The sequence below is a fragment of the Rhinolophus sinicus genome, chromosome 4, assembly GCF_057876585.1.
Source record: "Rhinolophus sinicus isolate RSI-liver-muscle chromosome 4, RSI-T2T, whole genome shotgun sequence".
NCBI classification, from domain to species: domain Eukaryota; kingdom Metazoa; phylum Chordata; class Mammalia; order Chiroptera; family Rhinolophidae; genus Rhinolophus; species Rhinolophus sinicus.
The window spans coordinates 118069004-118087580 of NC_142504.1; the positions used below are offsets into that span (position 1 = coordinate 118069004).

The window sequence follows — 18577 nt, forward strand, 5'->3', positions numbered from 1 at the left end:
CCCAGCCCACACTGTCCCCTGGACCCCGCATTCACCACACTGCGTTTACCTGTGTGGGTGGCACTCACCTGTCTCAGACCGTGACATCCGTGGGCAGTGCTCAGCAAATACTCCGTGAATGAAAGAAGGAATGCAGTCATTCCCGTGAAAGTGAAAACGTGAGGACATCTCCACGCAGGGAGTAAAGTGCATCCACAGTCCCCTAAATCCCTGAAAACGGAAGTAGGACTTGTTTCCTTCCGATGTGGCTTCCTACTCTGTCCAGAGAGCCGGTGTCCAGACGGAACCAAATGCAAGAGGGGTGGAGCTGTGGTCCCGGGTCCTGGCCCTGGGGGCCCAGCTGTCCTGCCAGCCTTTACCGGGGGTTTCGGCAGGTCCCCCCCAGCAGCCCCGCGCCGACCGGCTGCTGGGTGCGCAACTTTCCAAACCCTTGAAATGTAAGAAACTAAAGTGACCTGAAGCCCGCGTGTGCTCACCAAGCCCAGGGGAGAATGAGACGCTTTTGTTTTTGTTACGTGTGACCTTGTTCCCAGCGCAGACGTCACGTGTGGTGTCCCCACCGTGGAGGATGTGGTTCTGAGGCAGGCGAGGCCCTGAGGCCAGTGTAGTGTGTGTGTGTGTGTGTGTGTGTGTGTGTGTGTGTCAGGGTGTGTGTGTCAGGGTGTGTGTGTGTGTGTCAGGGTGTGTGTGTGGGGGTGTCAGGGTGTGAGCATGAGCAGGTATGTGTCAGTGTGTGAGCGTGACTAGGTGTGTATCTCGGTGTGAGCATGAGCAGGTGTGTGTCAGGGTGTATGTGTGAGCAGGTGTGTCACTGTGTGAGCAGGTATGTCAGGTGTGAGCGTGAGCAGGTGTGTGTTACCATGTGTGAGTGTGAGCAGGTGTGTGTGTCAGGGTGTGTGTGTGTGTGTGAGGGTGTGTGTGGGTGTGTGTCAGGGTGTGTGTGTCAGGGTGTGTGTGTGTCAGGGTGTGTGTGTGGGGGTGTCAGGGTGTGAGCATGAGCAGGTATGTGTCAGTGTGTGAGCGTGACTAGGTGTGTATCTCAGGGTGTGAGCGTGAGCAGGTGTGTGTGTCACAGTATGTGAGCATGAGCAGGTGTGTGTCAGGGTGTGTGAGTGTGAGCAGGTGTGTGTGTCACTGTGAGTGTGAGCAGGTGTATATGTCAGGTGTGAGCGTGAGCAGGTGTGTGTGTCACAGTATGTGAGCATGAGCAGGTGTGTGTCAGGGTGTGTGAGTGTGAGCAGGTGTGTGTGTCACTGTGAGTGTGAGCAGGTGTATATGTCAGGTGTGAGCGTGAGCAGGTGTGTGTGTCACAGTATGTGAGCATGAGCAGGTATGTGTCAGGGTGTGTGAGTGTGAGCAGGTGTGTGTCACTGTGAGTGTGAGCAGGTGTATGTCAGGTGTGAGCGTGAGCAGGTGTGTGTCACCATGTGTGAGTGTGAGCAGGTGTGTGTGTCACCATGTGTGAGTAGCTGTGTGTCAGGGTGTGTGAGTGTGAGCAGCTGTGTGTGAGGACCCCCACCCTCGCTGCCTTAGGGGCAGCAGCCCTGGCTGTGTTGTGTGTGGGCAGTGACACCTGGCAGCCTGGGTGCCCCACGCACTGACACGACAGCTGGCACAGGTCTCACATGGGCTGTATTTTGCTCACCAGGTCACCTACCTGGCGCTTATGCTGCAGAGACGCAGTGGCGGCACCAGCCAGTGGCCTGCACCTTCTCTCCTGGTCTGGTCCCAGGGCTGTGACCATGCGGGGACCTGGTTTGTGCCCTCGCGGTGCTGGTCTGTAGGGATTTCGGGAAATTGCCCAGAATCGGACACCACAGGCTTGTGGTGCAGCTCACACACCCGAAAGTCATGATTTGGCACAGAGGAAAAGGCCTCTCTGTTCAGATTTTCCTGGCACTGACATGGGCGAGGGGGTGTGACGACGGCGTCCATCCACATGGACTGCAATCGTCACCGCGCTCACCCACGTCACCCCGTGCAGTCGGCCGACCTCTGCTGCCAGCGCCCTGCAGACCTAGGGTGGCTCCCCGGGGGCAGCGTCCACAGCAGGAACAGCTGACCCCTCACATAGCTTCGCCCTGTGACCGCCCCAGAACGCGCTGTGCTGGAAGTCACACTGCTGTCCCGTGAGTGGAAGAGAAGCAGTGGGCCAGGCCACTGTGTCCTAGGAAGACTTTTTTGACCTCAGATTGAAAGGTGACCCCCCAGTTCTGAATTACACAACATTCTGAGTGGTCTCGGGGGGAGTGAGCTGCAAGAAGCCCCTGCAGTAGGAGGTGCCGCGGGGGGCTGGACCCTGGGGGCGCGTCTGCCCGGCCCGCGAGCCTGCAGGCTTCTGAGGCTGCAGTGGGGGGCTTCACCCCAAGTGCTGCCCTGTGGGGTCCCAGTCTGACCTCCGAGATCAGCATTCGAGGGACACAGGGGAAGCCGGGGCGGGAGAAAGGTGCGCCTCTGTGCCCTCCCGGGCCGGGCCCTTCATGGGGCCTGTGCCTCCCCCTGTGGGGTACAGTGTCGGGTGGGGAACGGGCACACGCGTGCTTGTGCTGCGGGCCCTGGTGTGGGCAGGAAACCTCTCCACAGGTGCCCGCAGGTCTCTGAGAGACCAGACACCCCGTCCCCTTCCTCACACGCCTGGCACCGAAACCCCCTCCCTGGGCAGAGTGGCCAGTCCCTGCTCTGATTTGTCCCCACCCACACAGCTCTCCAGGCCCCGCCCCAAGGCAGCTGCCAGAAGGTGGGCCCTGGGGCCTCCCAGCCCACATCCCGCTGTCCGTGTGCCTGGTGGGACGGGTGTGGGAGCCCAGCTCGGTGAGGGAGCACCCCGACCTTCGGCTCCCCCCTCCCTTGTGTTGTCACGACACGGTGACCCACACGCGGTTGTGTCGGGACGGTGTTTTCATGTCACCTTTGAGGTATAACTAAGTCACAGACCACACAGCTCCTGTGGAAGTTCAGTGGTTTGGTGTATTCAGAGCTGTGCAACCATCAGCTCTAATTCTAGAACGTTTTGTCACCCCCGGAAGACACTTCACCCGTCGGCCATCACCCTGTCCTCCCATGCCCCTCCCCCAGCCCAGCCCTCTGGAACCCGTGTCTGTGGGCCTGGATCGGCCTGTCCCGGGTGAGGCCGGACACGCAGTGTTTGTGCTTTCCCTCCACACAGCCTCTTCAGGGCTTGTCTGTGCAGGAACCTGTGTCACAGGTCCGTCCCTCTGAGGCGGTGATACTGTGGCTGGGCCACACGCTGCTTGCCCACTCGGGGGTGGACTGCGGGCTGTGCCCTCACTGTCTGCTGTGCAGATGCTCCGATGAGCGTTGCGTCCAGGGCTCTGTGTGGACGACCGTGTCCTTCCACGGGGCACGTACCTAAGAGTGGATCCCGTGCTGACCACCCGAGGACCCGCCAGGCTGTGACCCTCAGCAGGGAGTCACTTCCTTCCCACTCCAGTCTCTGCTGCGCCACGTGGCTCTGTGGGGCCACTGCCGTGTGCAGCCTGGGAGGGTTACCAGGACAAAGGCGGCAAATGAAGACTGGGGACAGCATCCGGATTCCCCTCCGTGACCTCCACTCGGCCAGGACCACACAAGGTGACTGGCGTGTCTCTGTGGGAAGTGGCCACCTGTTTACCACCACCTTCCCTGACAGCCAGCAGCCCGATGACAGGGCATTTTGCCCTCGGCCACCAGGCTTGGTGCTCGTGGGGTGTCCAGCCTGAGCAAGTGCACAGCCTGCTCCTACGGCCCAGCAGATGGAGGCCTGAGCACCTGGTCCCGGGAGCAGGCATCATGACACTTCACCTGCGGGCTTTCTGACCAGGTGTTTCGTTATTTCCTTGCTGGTTCTGCCCGTGGGCTGTGTGGCCGGCACAGCAGCGAGTCAACGCCCAGACGCTCCAGAGACCCAGTCACACCCGAGTCCCAGGACCCCGTGCGGGGGAGCCTCCCTGCTCGGGTGTGTCAGGAGCCTTTCTGATGACTCACGCTGCAGGGAATTCCCTAATGATTCGGAATGTTTTCACTTCTGGGCTTGAGCAGTTTCCTACTGAGCAGCCCGGCGAGGCCCTGATAAGGCAGGAACACAAAGGCCCATTCAGCCGACAGTTTCCCTTCCCAGTGGAGGCCGAGGGCCCGCAAAACACCCAGGCCGCCTCCACCCTCCCTCTGCCCGAAACAGGGCCCGGAGGCTGCACAGAGAGGCTGTGTGCTGGGAGCAGCAGTCAGTGGCCCTGCTGGTGCTGGCATAAGTGGGAGCCCAGCCCTGTTTGCAGTTTCCCACGAGTCTGCCATCGTCAGGCACCTTTACGCAGCCTCTGTCCCAGCTTGGCTGTACACAGGTGTTCCCACTGTACACACACACTGGCCTTTGCAAACTCGCTGAGTACCCCAGGCAGAAGCTGACGTGCTGAGCACCTGCCCCTGGGGCTGGGGCTGAGCCCGGGTGTAAAGACCTGGGGAAACGGGCGCAGGGGCCTGGCCTTTGAAAGGGCACGTGTGCCTTGGGGGTTCCAGAGCCCAATTCAGCCGGGGGCGGCTGCATGTGTAAGATGTGAACAGCGACTGTTAGCTTGTGTGGATGGGCAGAGACTGAGTAGCAGCGAGTTTTGTCCCCAGCAGTTCAGGTTATAAGACCTAACGCTGATTTTCTTGGGGGGCAAAATTGGGCTTTGTCATAGAAAATTTTAAAAGTTGTTTTTAAAAGGCATCAAGAGTGGGAGACCAGCTGGGTTATCTGAAGAGTGATTCTTATTTCCTTAAACAAGTAGGGTGGGTGGGATGGGGCCTCCACAGCGAGTCCAGACCCCGAGGTCTGGAGGACCCCGTGTTCCAAGTCCCCTTGCGGTCACCTGGAAGACCCGTCACATCTCAGCGTGTGTGGTTGGAGTTAAGGCTGCTGCTTACACCTGTGTCCTGAGCTTGCAGAACCCGGGAAAGTGTGCTGCTGTGACAGGCTCCCTAGGCCTGGAGTCTGTTTCTTGTCGTTTTTTCCCAGGAGGAGACGTGGCTGCTCCTTCCCGGGGGCTTCGGCGCCCCAGAGGCTGCTGGTGTGGCCTCCCCGTGACTCATCACATTTCCTCTCTGTCCCCACCCTCCACCCCTGCCCGGCAGGCACTTTGAGGGAAGAAAAGGAGAGTTTGTGTAATTTATTTATAATTTAGGATTTGTAACGCATACACATTTCTTCTGTGAAAATAGAGCATAAGCAAGAACTAAGTGTCTAGATCTACTTGTTCATTTGGGGAACAGACTTCGGAAAAGATCAGAGGAAAGAGGCTTCTGTGGGGGGCTGACGTCTGTTAACAAAATTACTACAAAGCCAGTCCCCAAACGGTGTGTCCTCCAGAGTGGGGCGTCCAGACAGCAGGGCTCTGGGTGAGTGGGGGCCTCAACCTCCCTCCCCAGGGCCTGGCCTGAGGGACAAGAGCCCTTTCATAGGCCCCTTCCGAGCCTTTTTTTTTTTTTTTAAACATGCAAATGGCCACGGGGGTAAGGTTAAAAATACCTTGTGTTTTGCATTTCTGGGTCCTGATGTGGAAGCAGTAGTCAAAGAAAGGACTTTCTTATTGCCCTGCAGCTCCTCTGAGCACAGCCCACCCGCTCCTGGGCCCTCACTCCCTAGGAGAACTCTGCCCAAACATACAAAGGGCTCCGGCCACCAGGTAGTCAGGCCGGTGCGTGCATCCACTGCTCGCGGCTGGAGCTGGCGGGCGTGAGAGCCGCCACCACTGAAGCCTGGTTCCAGGCCGAGGACGGCACACTTCCTGGGGTCACCTGAGCTCCTCCTGGGCCTCAGCTTCCTTGGGGACGGGCACACAGCATCCCTCCCCAGCTGATGGGGGGCTGGTGGCACTGGGAAGAGACAGTTTCTGTGGGCGCCCGCTGCCATGGCCGTCTCTAGAGCCAGGGGTCTGGGGCTCTGCCAGCTTCCCTGAGGCCGTTTGCGTACACCTCCCCTCCAGGCCCAGCGTCTGCTCCCCAGGCAGAAACACTTGTGATTTTGTGCCCTCACAAGTTAATAGCCAGGATGGCCAAGTCGGCAAGCGGTGGCACCTCTGCTTAGAGGACAACTGTTGCTGGGGCGCATTTGCCTGCACCAAGCTGCGTTTTCGGGGTGCACACTCAGGCACATGAGTAACAGCCATCTCGCTGCCTTTCTTCCAGATGGCCACCACATCTGGGAGATGGAGGCGAAAACTGACCGAGACCTGTGCAAGCCGGTAAGTGTCGCTCAGACATGCAGCCATGACTGTTCTGCGGGCTCGCCCGGCCAGAGTGGGGGTGCCAGCCAAAGGCACGTGGCTCCTGGTTTGTTAAGATGAACGACTTATCACGACAGAAAGAGTCAGGAATAGAAATGATTGAAAGCACTTTCGGGCGCTATGCTCTTAGGAGGCAGACAAGATGAGACGTTGGACAGCAGCATGCACACTGCAGGCTGGAGGCCTCACCCAGGAAAAGCCCCAGCGTGACAACTCCCAGCCACATGGGCCAGGACGTGGCTGCTTGCTCATGCTTGTGGCACAAGGCCTTTCTGTTGCCCTCCGGCTGTCATTGTCACCAGGGTGCCCACAGAGCCTGCTGCGCCGCAGGAAGACCGCTGCTCTGAGCCTGCTGGCTGGCACAGCCCCACCAGCGCCTCTGGCAGTGACTTATTACCCATCTTTCTCAGAGGACGCCCATCGTCAGCAGACGCTTGGTTTGAACGTGACCTAGGTGTGAGGTCAGGTCTGAGTGTGCCTCCCAGGCGCCCTCATTCCGTTTGCCAATCAGCTGGTGGACTGGTCGGGCCAGCATCTGGGGACACCCGCCCTGATGGTGTTTGCACCGTGCTGGGCCCACAGGTGGGCTGCATGCGTGCACCTCCCTTTCCCAGCTGGCTTGGTACCTAAGTAATAATTGCTGTTTCTTTGACGGGTGATTAAAGGAGAATGTCGCTTGTCTGAGATTCCCTAGCCTCCCCGCTTCTTTCAGTTAGCGTCAGCCTGCTGTACCCTTCTCCCCCCACTTGTGACTCGTGTCTTTGTGTTTAAAGTGACTTCTTGCAGACAGTAGCCAGGTCTTCACCCCTCTGATGGCCTCTGTCGTCCAGCTGATGTAACTGGACCACTGGTGCTCACAGAGGCCCCTGCAGTCAGATTATCTGCCAGTCAGCATGTGTTTTCTGCCTGGTCCTGGAACAGCCACGGGACGTGAAATACGCGTGGCGAGCCCGCGACCTTTGTGAGACAGCCACCGTTCTCCCCGCCCCATCGCTCACCCTGCTGAGGCCTGGAAGTGCAGAGACACACGGGGTGTCAGTCAGGCCAAGCACCTCATTTCGGGGGGGGTCCCGTGGGTCCAGAGGGTTGGGGGCGTGGGAGCAGGGCACCTTGGTGATGGGCTTGGCCGCAGCAACCTGGGTCACTCATCTCTGCCCTGTAGCTAGTAGGACCCCGTGTCGTGCCAGGGGCTCCCCGGCTGCCAGCCCAGGCCTGGCCTGCTCTTCACGCTGGCACCAGGAACAGCCTGTGACTGAAGCTCTGCTCCATTTAGCAGAAGCTATTCCAGATGGTGTCCCATGGCAAAGAGCCTGGCCTGGGTGACCCCATATTCAGGTGTGGTGCCCAGGCCCCTGCCGCTCGGAATGGCCATCCGATCCGCTCTTGGCCTCACTCCCTGAGAAGCCCCGCGGAAGTGTGGCAGCCTGGGCACTCCTGGCCCAGCAGGTCCACAAGGTGCAGAGGCATCAAAGCGCAAGGGCTCGTGATACACAAACCTGGCACCTGGCGGCAGCCGCCCAGCGCGTGCCCCTGTCCCAGTCCCGGCAGGCAGACCGCGTTTTCCCCTCTCCCCTCAGCATGCTCCCCCTGCTCCTTTCCCACACTGGCCACCGACACCTGGTTCCAGCAGCAGGTCCAGGGCAGGCCGGGCCTCCCCTGCTCTCGGCTGTGGCCGCGGCGTCTGCACCACCCCTGGGCAGGAGCAAGTGGCCTGCAGAAACAAGGCCTTTGTCTGTGTTGCAGTAGCTCCTGCCAAGTTCACTATTCAGGTTATTTTTTGTCATTGAGTTTTCTTTTTTACGTCAAATAGTTGCACGTTCTCAAGGAAGCGTAACAGTTATTGTATGTTTTAAAAGAAACGTAACAGTCATGTGAATACGGATCTACTTCACGTTTACAGCTTCGTCATTCTTATCTTTTAAGTGAGGTTTTCTTTTATATTTTGTCCTCATTACAAAAGGAATGTCACATTTGTTTTGGTCATTTGGAAATTGTAACACAGTATAAAAGAAAAACACCCAGTGTAATTTCGCCACTTAGATGTAGCCACTGTTAACATTTGGGCGCCTTTCCTTCCAGTCTTTTTCTGGTGTGGGTGTGGGGGCTAAAAAATGAATCCTTTGCCTTCCACCTTCTAAGTGCTTCCAGCTGGGCTAATGAGCAAATTAACAGAGACAGGTTTGCGGCAGAAAATCAGATTTTAATATGTGCACCCGGGGGGTTCACACAGGCTTGACAGTTCCCGGTGCTGAGGCAACATTGGTCTGTGACATTTTGGACAAAGGCAGGGAGTTGAGGCAGAGCAGACGGGACATGGTGGGAACATTCTTGCTGGCGGCTCACGGAGTGGGACACGGGGCGTCTCGCTAGCAGCCTGCAGTCTTCCTGGCTAACGCGGGTCGGACTGTTTGTAAGGTGGTGAAGCCCAGGCTCCCCTCCTGAAGCAATGTTTCTGTCTGAACCTCAGGCAGGAAAGGGGTGGGGCCAAGGTTCTTTCTGAGTCTTGTTTCTTAATAAACAGCTTAAATCCCAAAAAGCAGCTTGAGGGTAGCATTACATTGTATATGTTTTTTCAACAAAATGGGACTGTTCTGTACGTATAGTTTATTTACTTTCACGAGCAGTTTCGACAATGGGTTTTCTTGAAGCTTGTATCCTGCTCCGGTGACTGCATCTGCTATCTTACCTGTCCCTTGGCGCTGTAGTTCTGCACTCGTGCTTTCATGGGGCCAGCGTTGTGTCACATGATTTATCTGTTTAGGGAGTTGAAGCATTTCAGGCTGCACCCACATGAAAACATGCCCCTCGGTTACCTGGAACTTGCAGACGCTGACCCCCCAGAGCCGCCCCCCGGCCGCCTGGGCTCCGCCCACCTGCTGCGTGACGGGGCCTCCTGACGGTTCAGTGCGTCCCGTTTTTAGTTCTGATCTCAGCCTAAGCAGGACTTCTTGCTTTCTGTCCCTGCTCTGCATTTCTTCTGTAGAGATGACACTTCCTTAACTATTGAGTTAATGGCTTGCTGTCCTTGCATGTCAGCTGTGTACCAGGCCCCAGCGTCACCTGCAGCGTCTCCTTCCATATACGTGAACCCCTGAGGTAGCGTTTTTCTCTTTCTCTTCCCTGTACAAATGGGAAACTGAGACTTAGTGTCAGAGCCAGGGCGACACCCAGACCTGTGTGACCCCCTCGCTGCAGGGGACAGCACCGCACGGGGTGTGACGTGCTCAGGCCCACGCCACCCCCCCACCCCGGGGTTATTTTTGATAAGGAGACAACACACAGGCAGGAGGAGACATGTGTGCTTGTTGCTTCTCTTAAGTGAAATGAAGTTATTAAAATGAGAAACGTGTGGCCTGAAGCAAGTGTGGTCGCAGGGATGAGTCCCTGTGGCCCTGTCGTCCGTGTGCCTCAGTTTCTCCTGTAAAAGGAAGAGGTGTGGCCTCAGTTTTATGCTTTAACATTCTTAAGATTTCATTATTAACATGGTTCAATCAATTTTATTATTAATCTGGGTAACAATTACTTGAACGAAAAAAGTGATAAAATGGATTTTTCTTATACATTGTCCCTACTTGTTAAGTAAAATCATGACAGAAAAATTGAAGAAACCTTTTAGATGTAACCTTCTCCCCCCTCCGCCCCCCCACCCCCCCGCCGAAATCAAATGCTACTCTGCCTCCTCCTGAGGTCCTGGCTCAAGGGCAGACGTGTCACTGACATATTAGGACATCCACACAGCCCAGCGCTGGCCCCCTGAGCGGCCCCCTGAGATTCCGGAGTCCCACCCCACCCTGTTTGCTTCTCCCACGAAGCCTTGTTGCCCCACAGCAACTGCTTCCGTATCTGCTTGGGAGAACGTAATGTTGTAACACTGTCGCTGGTTTTTATTTTAAAGGATGCAAAGTAACAGCGACTACCTTAATCCATCCTGTTCTTTCTGAGCCTTCATGCTCGAGGTGCCCGTCACCTCCCGAATCCATTGCGGGTCTGGCTCTCCCAGCTTCTCCAATCTGGAAGTCCATGAGTTGGGCTTTGTCACAGAACCTGTCCCCAGAGACATGTTGTCATGCAGGGGTGTCATGCGGGGTCTCTGGTCCTGCTCCCCACATCAGAACACAGGACATGGTGAGGCCAAAAAGGAACACCCACGGAGCCATAGGTAGGGGAGTCATACCACTCTAGTCTCGCTGGCGGCTGGGTTGAAGACACAGGAGGCAGGAGCCACACGATCCGCAACCTGCCGTCCACTTCTCTGCCAACCAACCCCACTTGCTAACTGCAATCGCCTCTGTAATCCACAATCCACACATCGCACTTGCTAGCTCAGCCACAGCAGTTACATCAGTGGCTAATGGCTACTTGGTTACAGCTGATGGCCAACCAGCCACAGCGATGGCCATCTACTACCTGAGCCAGCACCTTTGCACGTGAGGCCGAGAGCCTGGAAACTGCTGTCTGGGGCTCTGTCCCCACACATGTCTCCAGGAAGTACCTGCCCTGGGTTTTCATGACAACTTACCTGAGCCGGTGCTCCCTGCACCATCCACAAGTCAGTGAATAGAGGGTCTTTTTTTCATTTTCAAAGCACACTGATGCTTTCTTTAGGGTAGACAGAAGCTTTGGGGTCTTCCGAAGGCCTCTCCTGCCCAGTAGCTGCTCTGCTCCCAGCATGTGCACTCGCAGCTTCTCTCTGAGCCGGTGGCATCTTAGCTGGAGTCCCCGTCCTGCGTCTCCCTCACACAGCACCTCAGACCACCTCTCAGCTCTGGGTGTGACCGGCATCAAGACCCTCTTCCCCGTTAGCCCAGCCGTGACTGGCACACCCGGCCCGCACACGCGTGTGTCCACGTCACGCGCAGGCTCTGGGGGCAGCTTTGGTGCAGCCTGGACAGTCGGGAGCTGTCGTCCTACAGGAACTTGGGGCCTGTGGGCAGCCGCTGTCGTGCAGGGTGCTCTGCTTGTGCCGGACACTAACTGTTTCTCCCACCTGCCACTTTCTCACCAGAATTCCTTGGTGGTCGAGATCCCCCCGTTTCGCAATCAGAGAATAACCAGCCCCGTCCAAGTGAGTTTCTACGTCTGCAACGGGAAGAGGAAGAGAAGCCAGTACCAGCACTTCACCTACCTTCCTGCCAATGGTAACGCTGTCTTTCTATCCTTAAGCGTTGCAAATGAACCAGTGGGGAGCTTTTTCTAAAAGATGCAGACACGATGGGCTGCTGTCGCTGTAAAGCACGGTTCCATTGCACCTTTAAGCTGTGTCGTGTTGTTATGCTGTTAGCAAGACATGTCAGCAGTTCCTTTAAAAAAAAAAAAAAGCAAAGCTTTGGGTGTATTTTCCTTCATTAATGTGGGGGGTGGGGCAGTGTATTGGGGTAATTACTGATCATGAGGCCAGCTGCTTGCAAATAGGTGACACCCCAGGGGGAGAAAAAGTGCGGCTGTTCTGTACTCAAAGCTGAGTGCGCTCGGTGTGGTTCCAATTCTATGGATGCGTAAGGCAGAAAGCAAACAGCTGTAATTATTTTGCAGGTGCCTTTAGAAGTAAACCCTTGCTACTAAGCCTAAAGGCCCCTGCCCGTTGTGGTCGTTAACGGACATTGGTGGTTTTCGCACTCGTGCGCGTATCCCACATGGCGTCCTAACTTGAATAATTGCATCTCCCTGTGACCATGTGGCCTTCAGGCCCAAGTACCGTTACTCAGCCAAGAAGTCTTCTGGTTTAGATTGCCTGTCTATACATTTGAAAGAAGACTTCTTATCACTTAAAAAACCCGTTTACGTTTGTGACTTTTTAGGGTGTTTTCTTAAAGGGAATACCGTGCCCCCCACCCCATGAGGGGTTTGGCACAGTGAGAGCTCACAGCCACTGAGTTTGCCGTGTGCCCACCCTCTCCTGGCAGCCAGGGTGTGTGCAGAGCACAGCAGGAGTTGTCCTAGACTTAACTGTCTCGCTGTGCCCTGCTACGCCAACCTTTTATACTGTAGTCTTTGTTCTAAACACGTGAAATTCCTGTAATGTAAGAGGTAGATTATACTCTAAAAACAATTGCAAAAGTAGCCATGTTGTTACCTTAGTGAAATGCAGATGTTTTTGAAGGCTTTTATTTTTCTGTAAATGTGAAATGTCATTTACAATAGACTAGGTAATAGAAAGCTCTAGAATATCTGTGCTGATATTAAACAGTTAGAATGAACTGTTTTTCAAGCAAATAGTAGCTATACCTTTGAAGATTTGAAAACTAAGGTTTTGTTGTCAAATTACCACATCGTGAGTGTGTACACGGAGCGGAGCGGTAGCGGCAGTGCGTGAGCCTGTCACCAGCTCACGGAGCAGCTCCAGGATACACGTGTTTGTAATCTGAGGCTCCTTCTGGGCTTCTGTGATCTGTATTGCACGTACTTCATGAATCCCGTCCGTTCTTGAAGAAGGTACAATGTATCATACAAAAGAAAATACTGAATCTCTTTTTGAAAATGTGATGATGATGTCCTAATTATACATCAAGCATGGTGGTTGACCAGATATTGAATGTTTTAAAGAAAACTTAGGTCTTATAAATTTCTTCCTAAAACAGTTTAGAAAGTTGCCCTAATATTGATGTCTCAGCAATCGTTCTCCAAGTTCACAGAGCGCCAAGTGTTAACACACTCACCCAGTGTCTGAGGGGGAAGAGGCCTGTGTGTCACCTGCACATACAGATGGGGTGACCGAGGCCTGCCAGGGCATGGACGATACCATGGGCTGCTGCAGGGTTGGCCATATGCCATTCCATGTCACCCACCCTGCAGCAGTCACTCGGTCTAGCAGTCACTCCCATGGGGATCGGGGCTGCCCTCTGCCGGACAATGACGACACCGTCTCTACATCTGCCCAGGTCCTCGTCACCACCTTGCACACCTGCCCAGGTCCTCCGTCACCACCTTGCACATCTGCCCGTGTTCTCCGTCACCACCTTGCACACCTGCCCAGGTCCTCCGTCACCACCTTGCACATCTGCCCGTGTTCTCCGTCACCACCTTGCACACCTGCCCGTGTTCTCCATCACCACCTTGCACACCTGCCCAGGTTCTCCGTCACCACCTTGCACACCTGCCCGTGTTCTCCGTCACCACCTTGCACACCTGCCCATGTTCTCCATCACCACCTTGCACACCTGCCCAGGTCCTCCATCACCACCTTGCACACCTGCCCGTGTTCTCCATCACCACCTTGCACATCTGCCCGTGTTCTCCGTCACCACCTTGCACACCTGCCCGTGTTCTCCATCACCACCTTGCACATCTGCCCGTGTTCTCCGTCACCATGCTTTATATGACCTCCTACCTGTACCCACTTGTTGAGCTGGCGCCTGAGCTTCACCCTTGTCCATCCCATCAGAACCCTGACTCCTCAGGCTCAGTATGGCCTGTACTTCCCATCTGTTTCAGGGTGTTTGAGGCCTGCTTTTTCAGGCCCTCGTCTCCCTCATCACTTGTGTCCTTGAAATTGGTCGAGTCCATGGAGCCCGAGGCGCCCAAACTGCCAGACCCTGGAGTGGCCGTGTCCTCCCTGCCCTCCCGGGTGACCTGCCAAGCCCTGTGACCCCTGAGCATGCCAGTAGTGTGTGAGCTCCCTGAGAGCAGGGACCTCGGCCGGCATCAACTCCGTGCCTGGATGTGGGCCTGTCCGTACGTGGTTTTCAAGATAAATAAATGAACGAACGTTGGAGAGCTCGAGCAGCCGTTTCGGTTTGGTGTTTTCCTCGCCGGTTGTGCCCGCCTCCTGGCTTTGGGCTGCGTCTGCTGATGGGACTACACAGGCATGAGCGGGCGCCAGGGCCTGTGTGCCCACAGCCGGTCGTTGCGTCTGTGAGGACTGCTAGCGCGTCTGCACCCGACTTCATAGGCCAGCACCCCCAGCGAGACACGACTCCAGCCCTGCGTTCCAGAGACACGTGTAGATGGGGTTGTGTGGATCGGGCAGCGCATGACGTGTTCATCAGAAACACTAGCCAGTTTTAAGTCACTTGGGTTTGCTTCCTTCTTCTGAGGCCTTAGTTGTGAAGTTGCTAAGGTCCCTCTAGGAACTGGGGCCATGTCCACTCACAGCGTGCTCGTGGCCACATGGTCACAGCTGAAACCTGCCTGGATGGTTGTTTTGCTTATGGAGACGGACAGATTCTTTTCAAGCTCATAAAATGTGCTGTTGAAATGTAAAGGACAATGGAAATAAATCCATTTAAATTCTGCCCGTGAAATTCATTTTCATGAGCACATATGTGAAGGCAAGTCTCGTTTTAGGTTTTCCTTCAAAATTAGGGGGAGCAGGATAATAGCATGGCGCCCGCTTTTCACTGGGGCAGGTGCCTCGTCTCGCAGAACATGACTCGGTGCCCTTGGGAAGGGCTGCACTCTCCCACAGAACTGCCCACACCCAGGCCGGGACCCTCACTGCCCTAGAGCAGGACGGGGAGGTGGTTTCAGGTGTCGGAAGTGACGGAAACATGCGTTCATTTCTCGGGAGAGGGCTGGGAACGGCCTGCACCTTTGTCATCTCTTGTCTCCTTCCCCACTTCCCATCTCAGCGTTACCTTCTGATGGATGGACAGCAGATAAACCCACAGACTGCAGCTCCCAGGGGGTGACACCCACCTCAGCCTCTACCCCCACAGCCCCTGTCGTCCGCAGCCGGCCTGGTCATGTGCCAAGTAGCGGTCAGACTGGAGGGTCACGGGGCAGACAGAAGCGGGCCTCTTGGTTCTGGTGAGGCTGTCGTCTTTGGCTCCTGGTCTGCATGGGCCCAGGGCAGCGTCTCCCTCACCCCTCGCTGAGGGCTGAGTGTTGCCTGGGGGAAGGCTTCCCACTGAACGGAGGGCTGTGAAAAGCGTGCACGGCCCATTGGAAACCCCTTGTGTCGCCCCTCAGCCATCGTGGGAACGCAGTCAAGGGCAGGACGGGAAGAGCATTTGCTGTGAGGCTGGAAGGGCTGCACACGCTCGTATCACAGCCAGAGAGGTGTTCTCAAGTGTCTTGTCTGTCACTGTTGTGTTTAACTGGCACAAACACAGTCTTCTAGAAGCAGTGTCCACTCTGGTTGTGCTGTGTGGGCGGAAGGTCCCTGGCACCCATCATGAGAGACGCTGCCAGAAGGGGTGACGGTTCTGCGAGTTCCAAAACGTTGGTTGAAATTAAAGGCAGCAAAGGGCCTGCCCTGTGGGGTGTGGGGGGAGGTGAAGGTCCAGCAGCTCATGTCCTCATTGGCTGCCCCCACCCTGGGGGCAAGCAGCAGCGGCGAGAGCTCAGTGACAAAAGAATTCCAAGTTGTGACCTCAAAATCACGTAAAATGAGAAAATCATGACAGATTATCAGGTCTTGGGGATTTTGTCTTTTCATGAGATGTTTTAGTTGGTTTCCTAGAAATGCCTGTGATGGCACCTGGACCCTCCGCCCCGTCACTCATGGCGGTGTGGGTGAGGGTCCCGGCAGTTTATCAGGAAGCCCAGACGCCCCTTCATTGGGGGTCCGCGGGCGGCCAGGACTCCCTGCTCGGGGATTTGCTTGTCCTTCACGTACAGTCCCAGAGGCCATGTGGTAACAACCGTTCAGCTTCAGGCACATCCCCGACAAAACTTGCTCAGGACTGTGGGAGAAACAGCTTGGACCCTGGGAAGGGCTGCCGACCAGGACAAAGGAGCCCCCGTGGCAGCCCCTGCCCGCCCGGGCTCTCACCCTACCTGGTGGGGAGGAGGGTCTGTGGGCCAGACGTCAGCAAGACGGAGATGGGACTCCAGCCAGAGGGGGACCTCACCTACTGCCCATCATTCGAGAGACAGGCCGGGGTGACCCTCAGAGGGTGAGGCCCTGAGTGGAAACGCTTTCCACCTCAAGAGGGAGAAAGGGGAAATAGATTACGTTTTCTCATTTGCATTGTCAAGAGCAGGTTCAGTACAGTGTGAGAGCAGCGTGAGAGGCCGGAAATGGCAGGAGCAGAGCCTGGGGGCCTGTGTGGCGGGCGGGGCCGGTCAGCCAGGAGGCGTCTTCAGCAGCCAGCCAGTCGGGGCTGTGGGGCTGTGTGGCCACACTAGCTCAGGTCTTTGCAGGTCCCAGAACTGTGGCTGCTCATGTGGGGGCCCCGCCCCACACATCCTGCAGACGTGGCCCCGAGGGCTCTGGGTCCCGATGCCCTTGGGCTGGACCCAGGCCTTGGGTGGCTGGAGTCTGTCTGCAGAACCTGGGAAAAGCAGCCCCCACCCACCAGCGTCCTCGTCCTCGTGCGAGCTCTGGGTCCGCCTTCTCCACCGAGCGTTTTGGCCCATCTTTTCCCAAATCCACTGCTTGAACGTTTAATCCTAGAGTGATTACCTTTGTGGATCAGCATACGTCTTAATAGTGGCATTTGGTGGCCGCGCGGCGTCATGGCTAGTTGGACGCAAGGCTGCGTGAACCTGGCCTTTGGGTCTCCCGCCCGCAGCCCCACACCTGGGGCCCCACCTGGGCCTCCACGCCTGAATGTCCCTTGTTTTATAGACAAAGAAATGAGGCTCCAGGAGCTTGAACCACTGGCCTGCAGTGGGGAGAGGTGTCTGACCACACGTCCTTTCCAGAACCGCTGGGGGCTGTTCCTCCAGGTTGCCCTGGCCCATCCTAGTCTTTGACATGAAGTCGTCCCTTCCCTGTCCCCTACGTGTGAGGGCTGCAGCTCTGTTCTCACAATAAATTAGCCCATCAATTTCCAGGAACGTCTGCCTCGTGTGCTCAGCATCTGCCAGGGGCAGGATTTCCGGACGCGATTGTCCCTGAGAGGCCCCAAAAGCCCATGGTCCTCACTTCCACCCCTGCGGGTGAGTGTCCTCACCTCCTCCATCTGACAGGAGCAGGGGACACAGGCAAAGGGGCCCCAGCTCCACCCACGGGATCTCCCAGGACCTGTGCCCCATCGCAGACTGCCTGCTTCCACATAAAGCAGGTTATGCGTACGCTTGTAACCTACACTGTTCTGGGAGCTCCCTTCTCAGCAAATGAAGCCGAGGAGGGACAGGGGGAAGCAGGAGGGCGTGGGGCGAGGAGGAGGAGAGCACGTCTGGCCGCCAGAGGGAGGCAGGGTCCCCGAGAACTCAGGACGCCCGCTGGCAGGCAGTTCAGTAGATAGCTGCTCCTGTGCACGTTCTGGAACCTTCTGAGTCAGCTCAGTTGTGTACTAACCAGTGGCCAAGGGAGGGAGTTGGTGTTGAGAGTGGGGCCAGTGGCCAGCTGTGAGTATGGGCACTGTGCACACCCTTTGATGTCCCGTCTCATTAGCGCTCACATAACCGAGGACGGCCGTTCTTATTGGAACCCCGTTTTACTGGCTCTCTTGCTACTCAAGCCAGAGAATGAGGGTCCAGTGTTTCAATTTCTCTTTCCAAATTTTAAACCCGCTGTGATGGAGGTGCAGTGAGTCAGCCGCCCACGTGTGGCAGGGTGCCGGCCCTCCCCAGCCCATGGACCAGATGCTGTCTTGGGAGGGCTGTGCGTCCCCCACGCCAGGCGCCCCAGGAGGAGTGAGGTGGCGTAATTGCTCAGGGTGTGACAGGAACGTGGGCGGGGCTTGGAGGCCGTTCCTGTGACAGGAAGCTGCTTTCTCGTGCACCCCTCCGTGCGTCTTAGCTTCGTGGGCCCGGCTGCCGGAGCATCGGTCTGGCCCGCACGTCGCTGACCTCCCGTCCGGTGGTCTGATTTGGGGGGCTCCCTGGATGTTAGAAGAGGGCTCCAGTTAGAGGAGACTTGAGATGCGTGTACCCTGAGGGCTAATTTGGGCCATACAGCCCAGCTTGGGGACCAGCACCCACCCTGACCCCTCTGACCTGCGTTCCAACCACAGGGAGCGCACTGGAAGTTGGGGTGGATTGCGCCTGAGGAGATGCGGGACAGATGGCGGATGGGAGGCGGGGCTCCGAACCTGCGGGAAGAACTTGACTTGCCTGTTCAGGAAGCATGTCAGGAGGCCCGTTCCCTCAGAGGGTGGGACTGGGTGAGGGCCTTTGGGGACCAGGGACTTGCAGGCAGCCACACCCACGGGCTCCTTCACAGAACCCAGGAGGGAGGGTGGTCTGCTTTAGAAACTCGAGAGCCACAGGCCACCAAAAACAAAGGGACGAGTGAGTCAGGAGGGAGGCTGGACACCCACTAAACGGGTACAGACACCGTGCAGAAGACCTGACGAGGCCCCGTGCAGCTCCAGACGGCAGCCTATGCCCAGGACACCTCTCCCAAGGGCCTCCCAGGCCTCCACTGTCTCCCTGGGCCTCAACACAGAATCTCGGCCCTGGATGCACAGCTGCTTGGAAGCTGCCCA

General features: G+C 56.6%; 1 protein-coding gene across 11 annotated transcripts in view; it reads left to right on the forward strand.

Moving 5' to 3' along the window:
- The window catches only part of NFATC1 (nuclear factor of activated T cells 1), a 105159-nt gene that overhangs the window by 47320 nt on the left and 39262 nt on the right, over window positions 1-18577 (forward strand). For 7 of the 11 annotated variants that reach the window (XM_074339798.2, XM_074339800.2, XM_074339801.2 and 4 more), the window contains exons 7-8: window positions 6163-6218; window positions 11266-11398. In XM_074339798.2, the coding sequence (XP_074195899.1) occupies window positions 6163-6218; window positions 11266-11398 (189 nt within the window). Of the gene's footprint in view, window positions 1-6162; window positions 6219-11265; window positions 13009-13691; window positions 13980-18577 lie in introns of those variants that run through there. The other 4 variants (XM_074339802.2, XM_019715701.3, XM_088798061.1 and 1 more) reach the window with 2 other exon arrangements.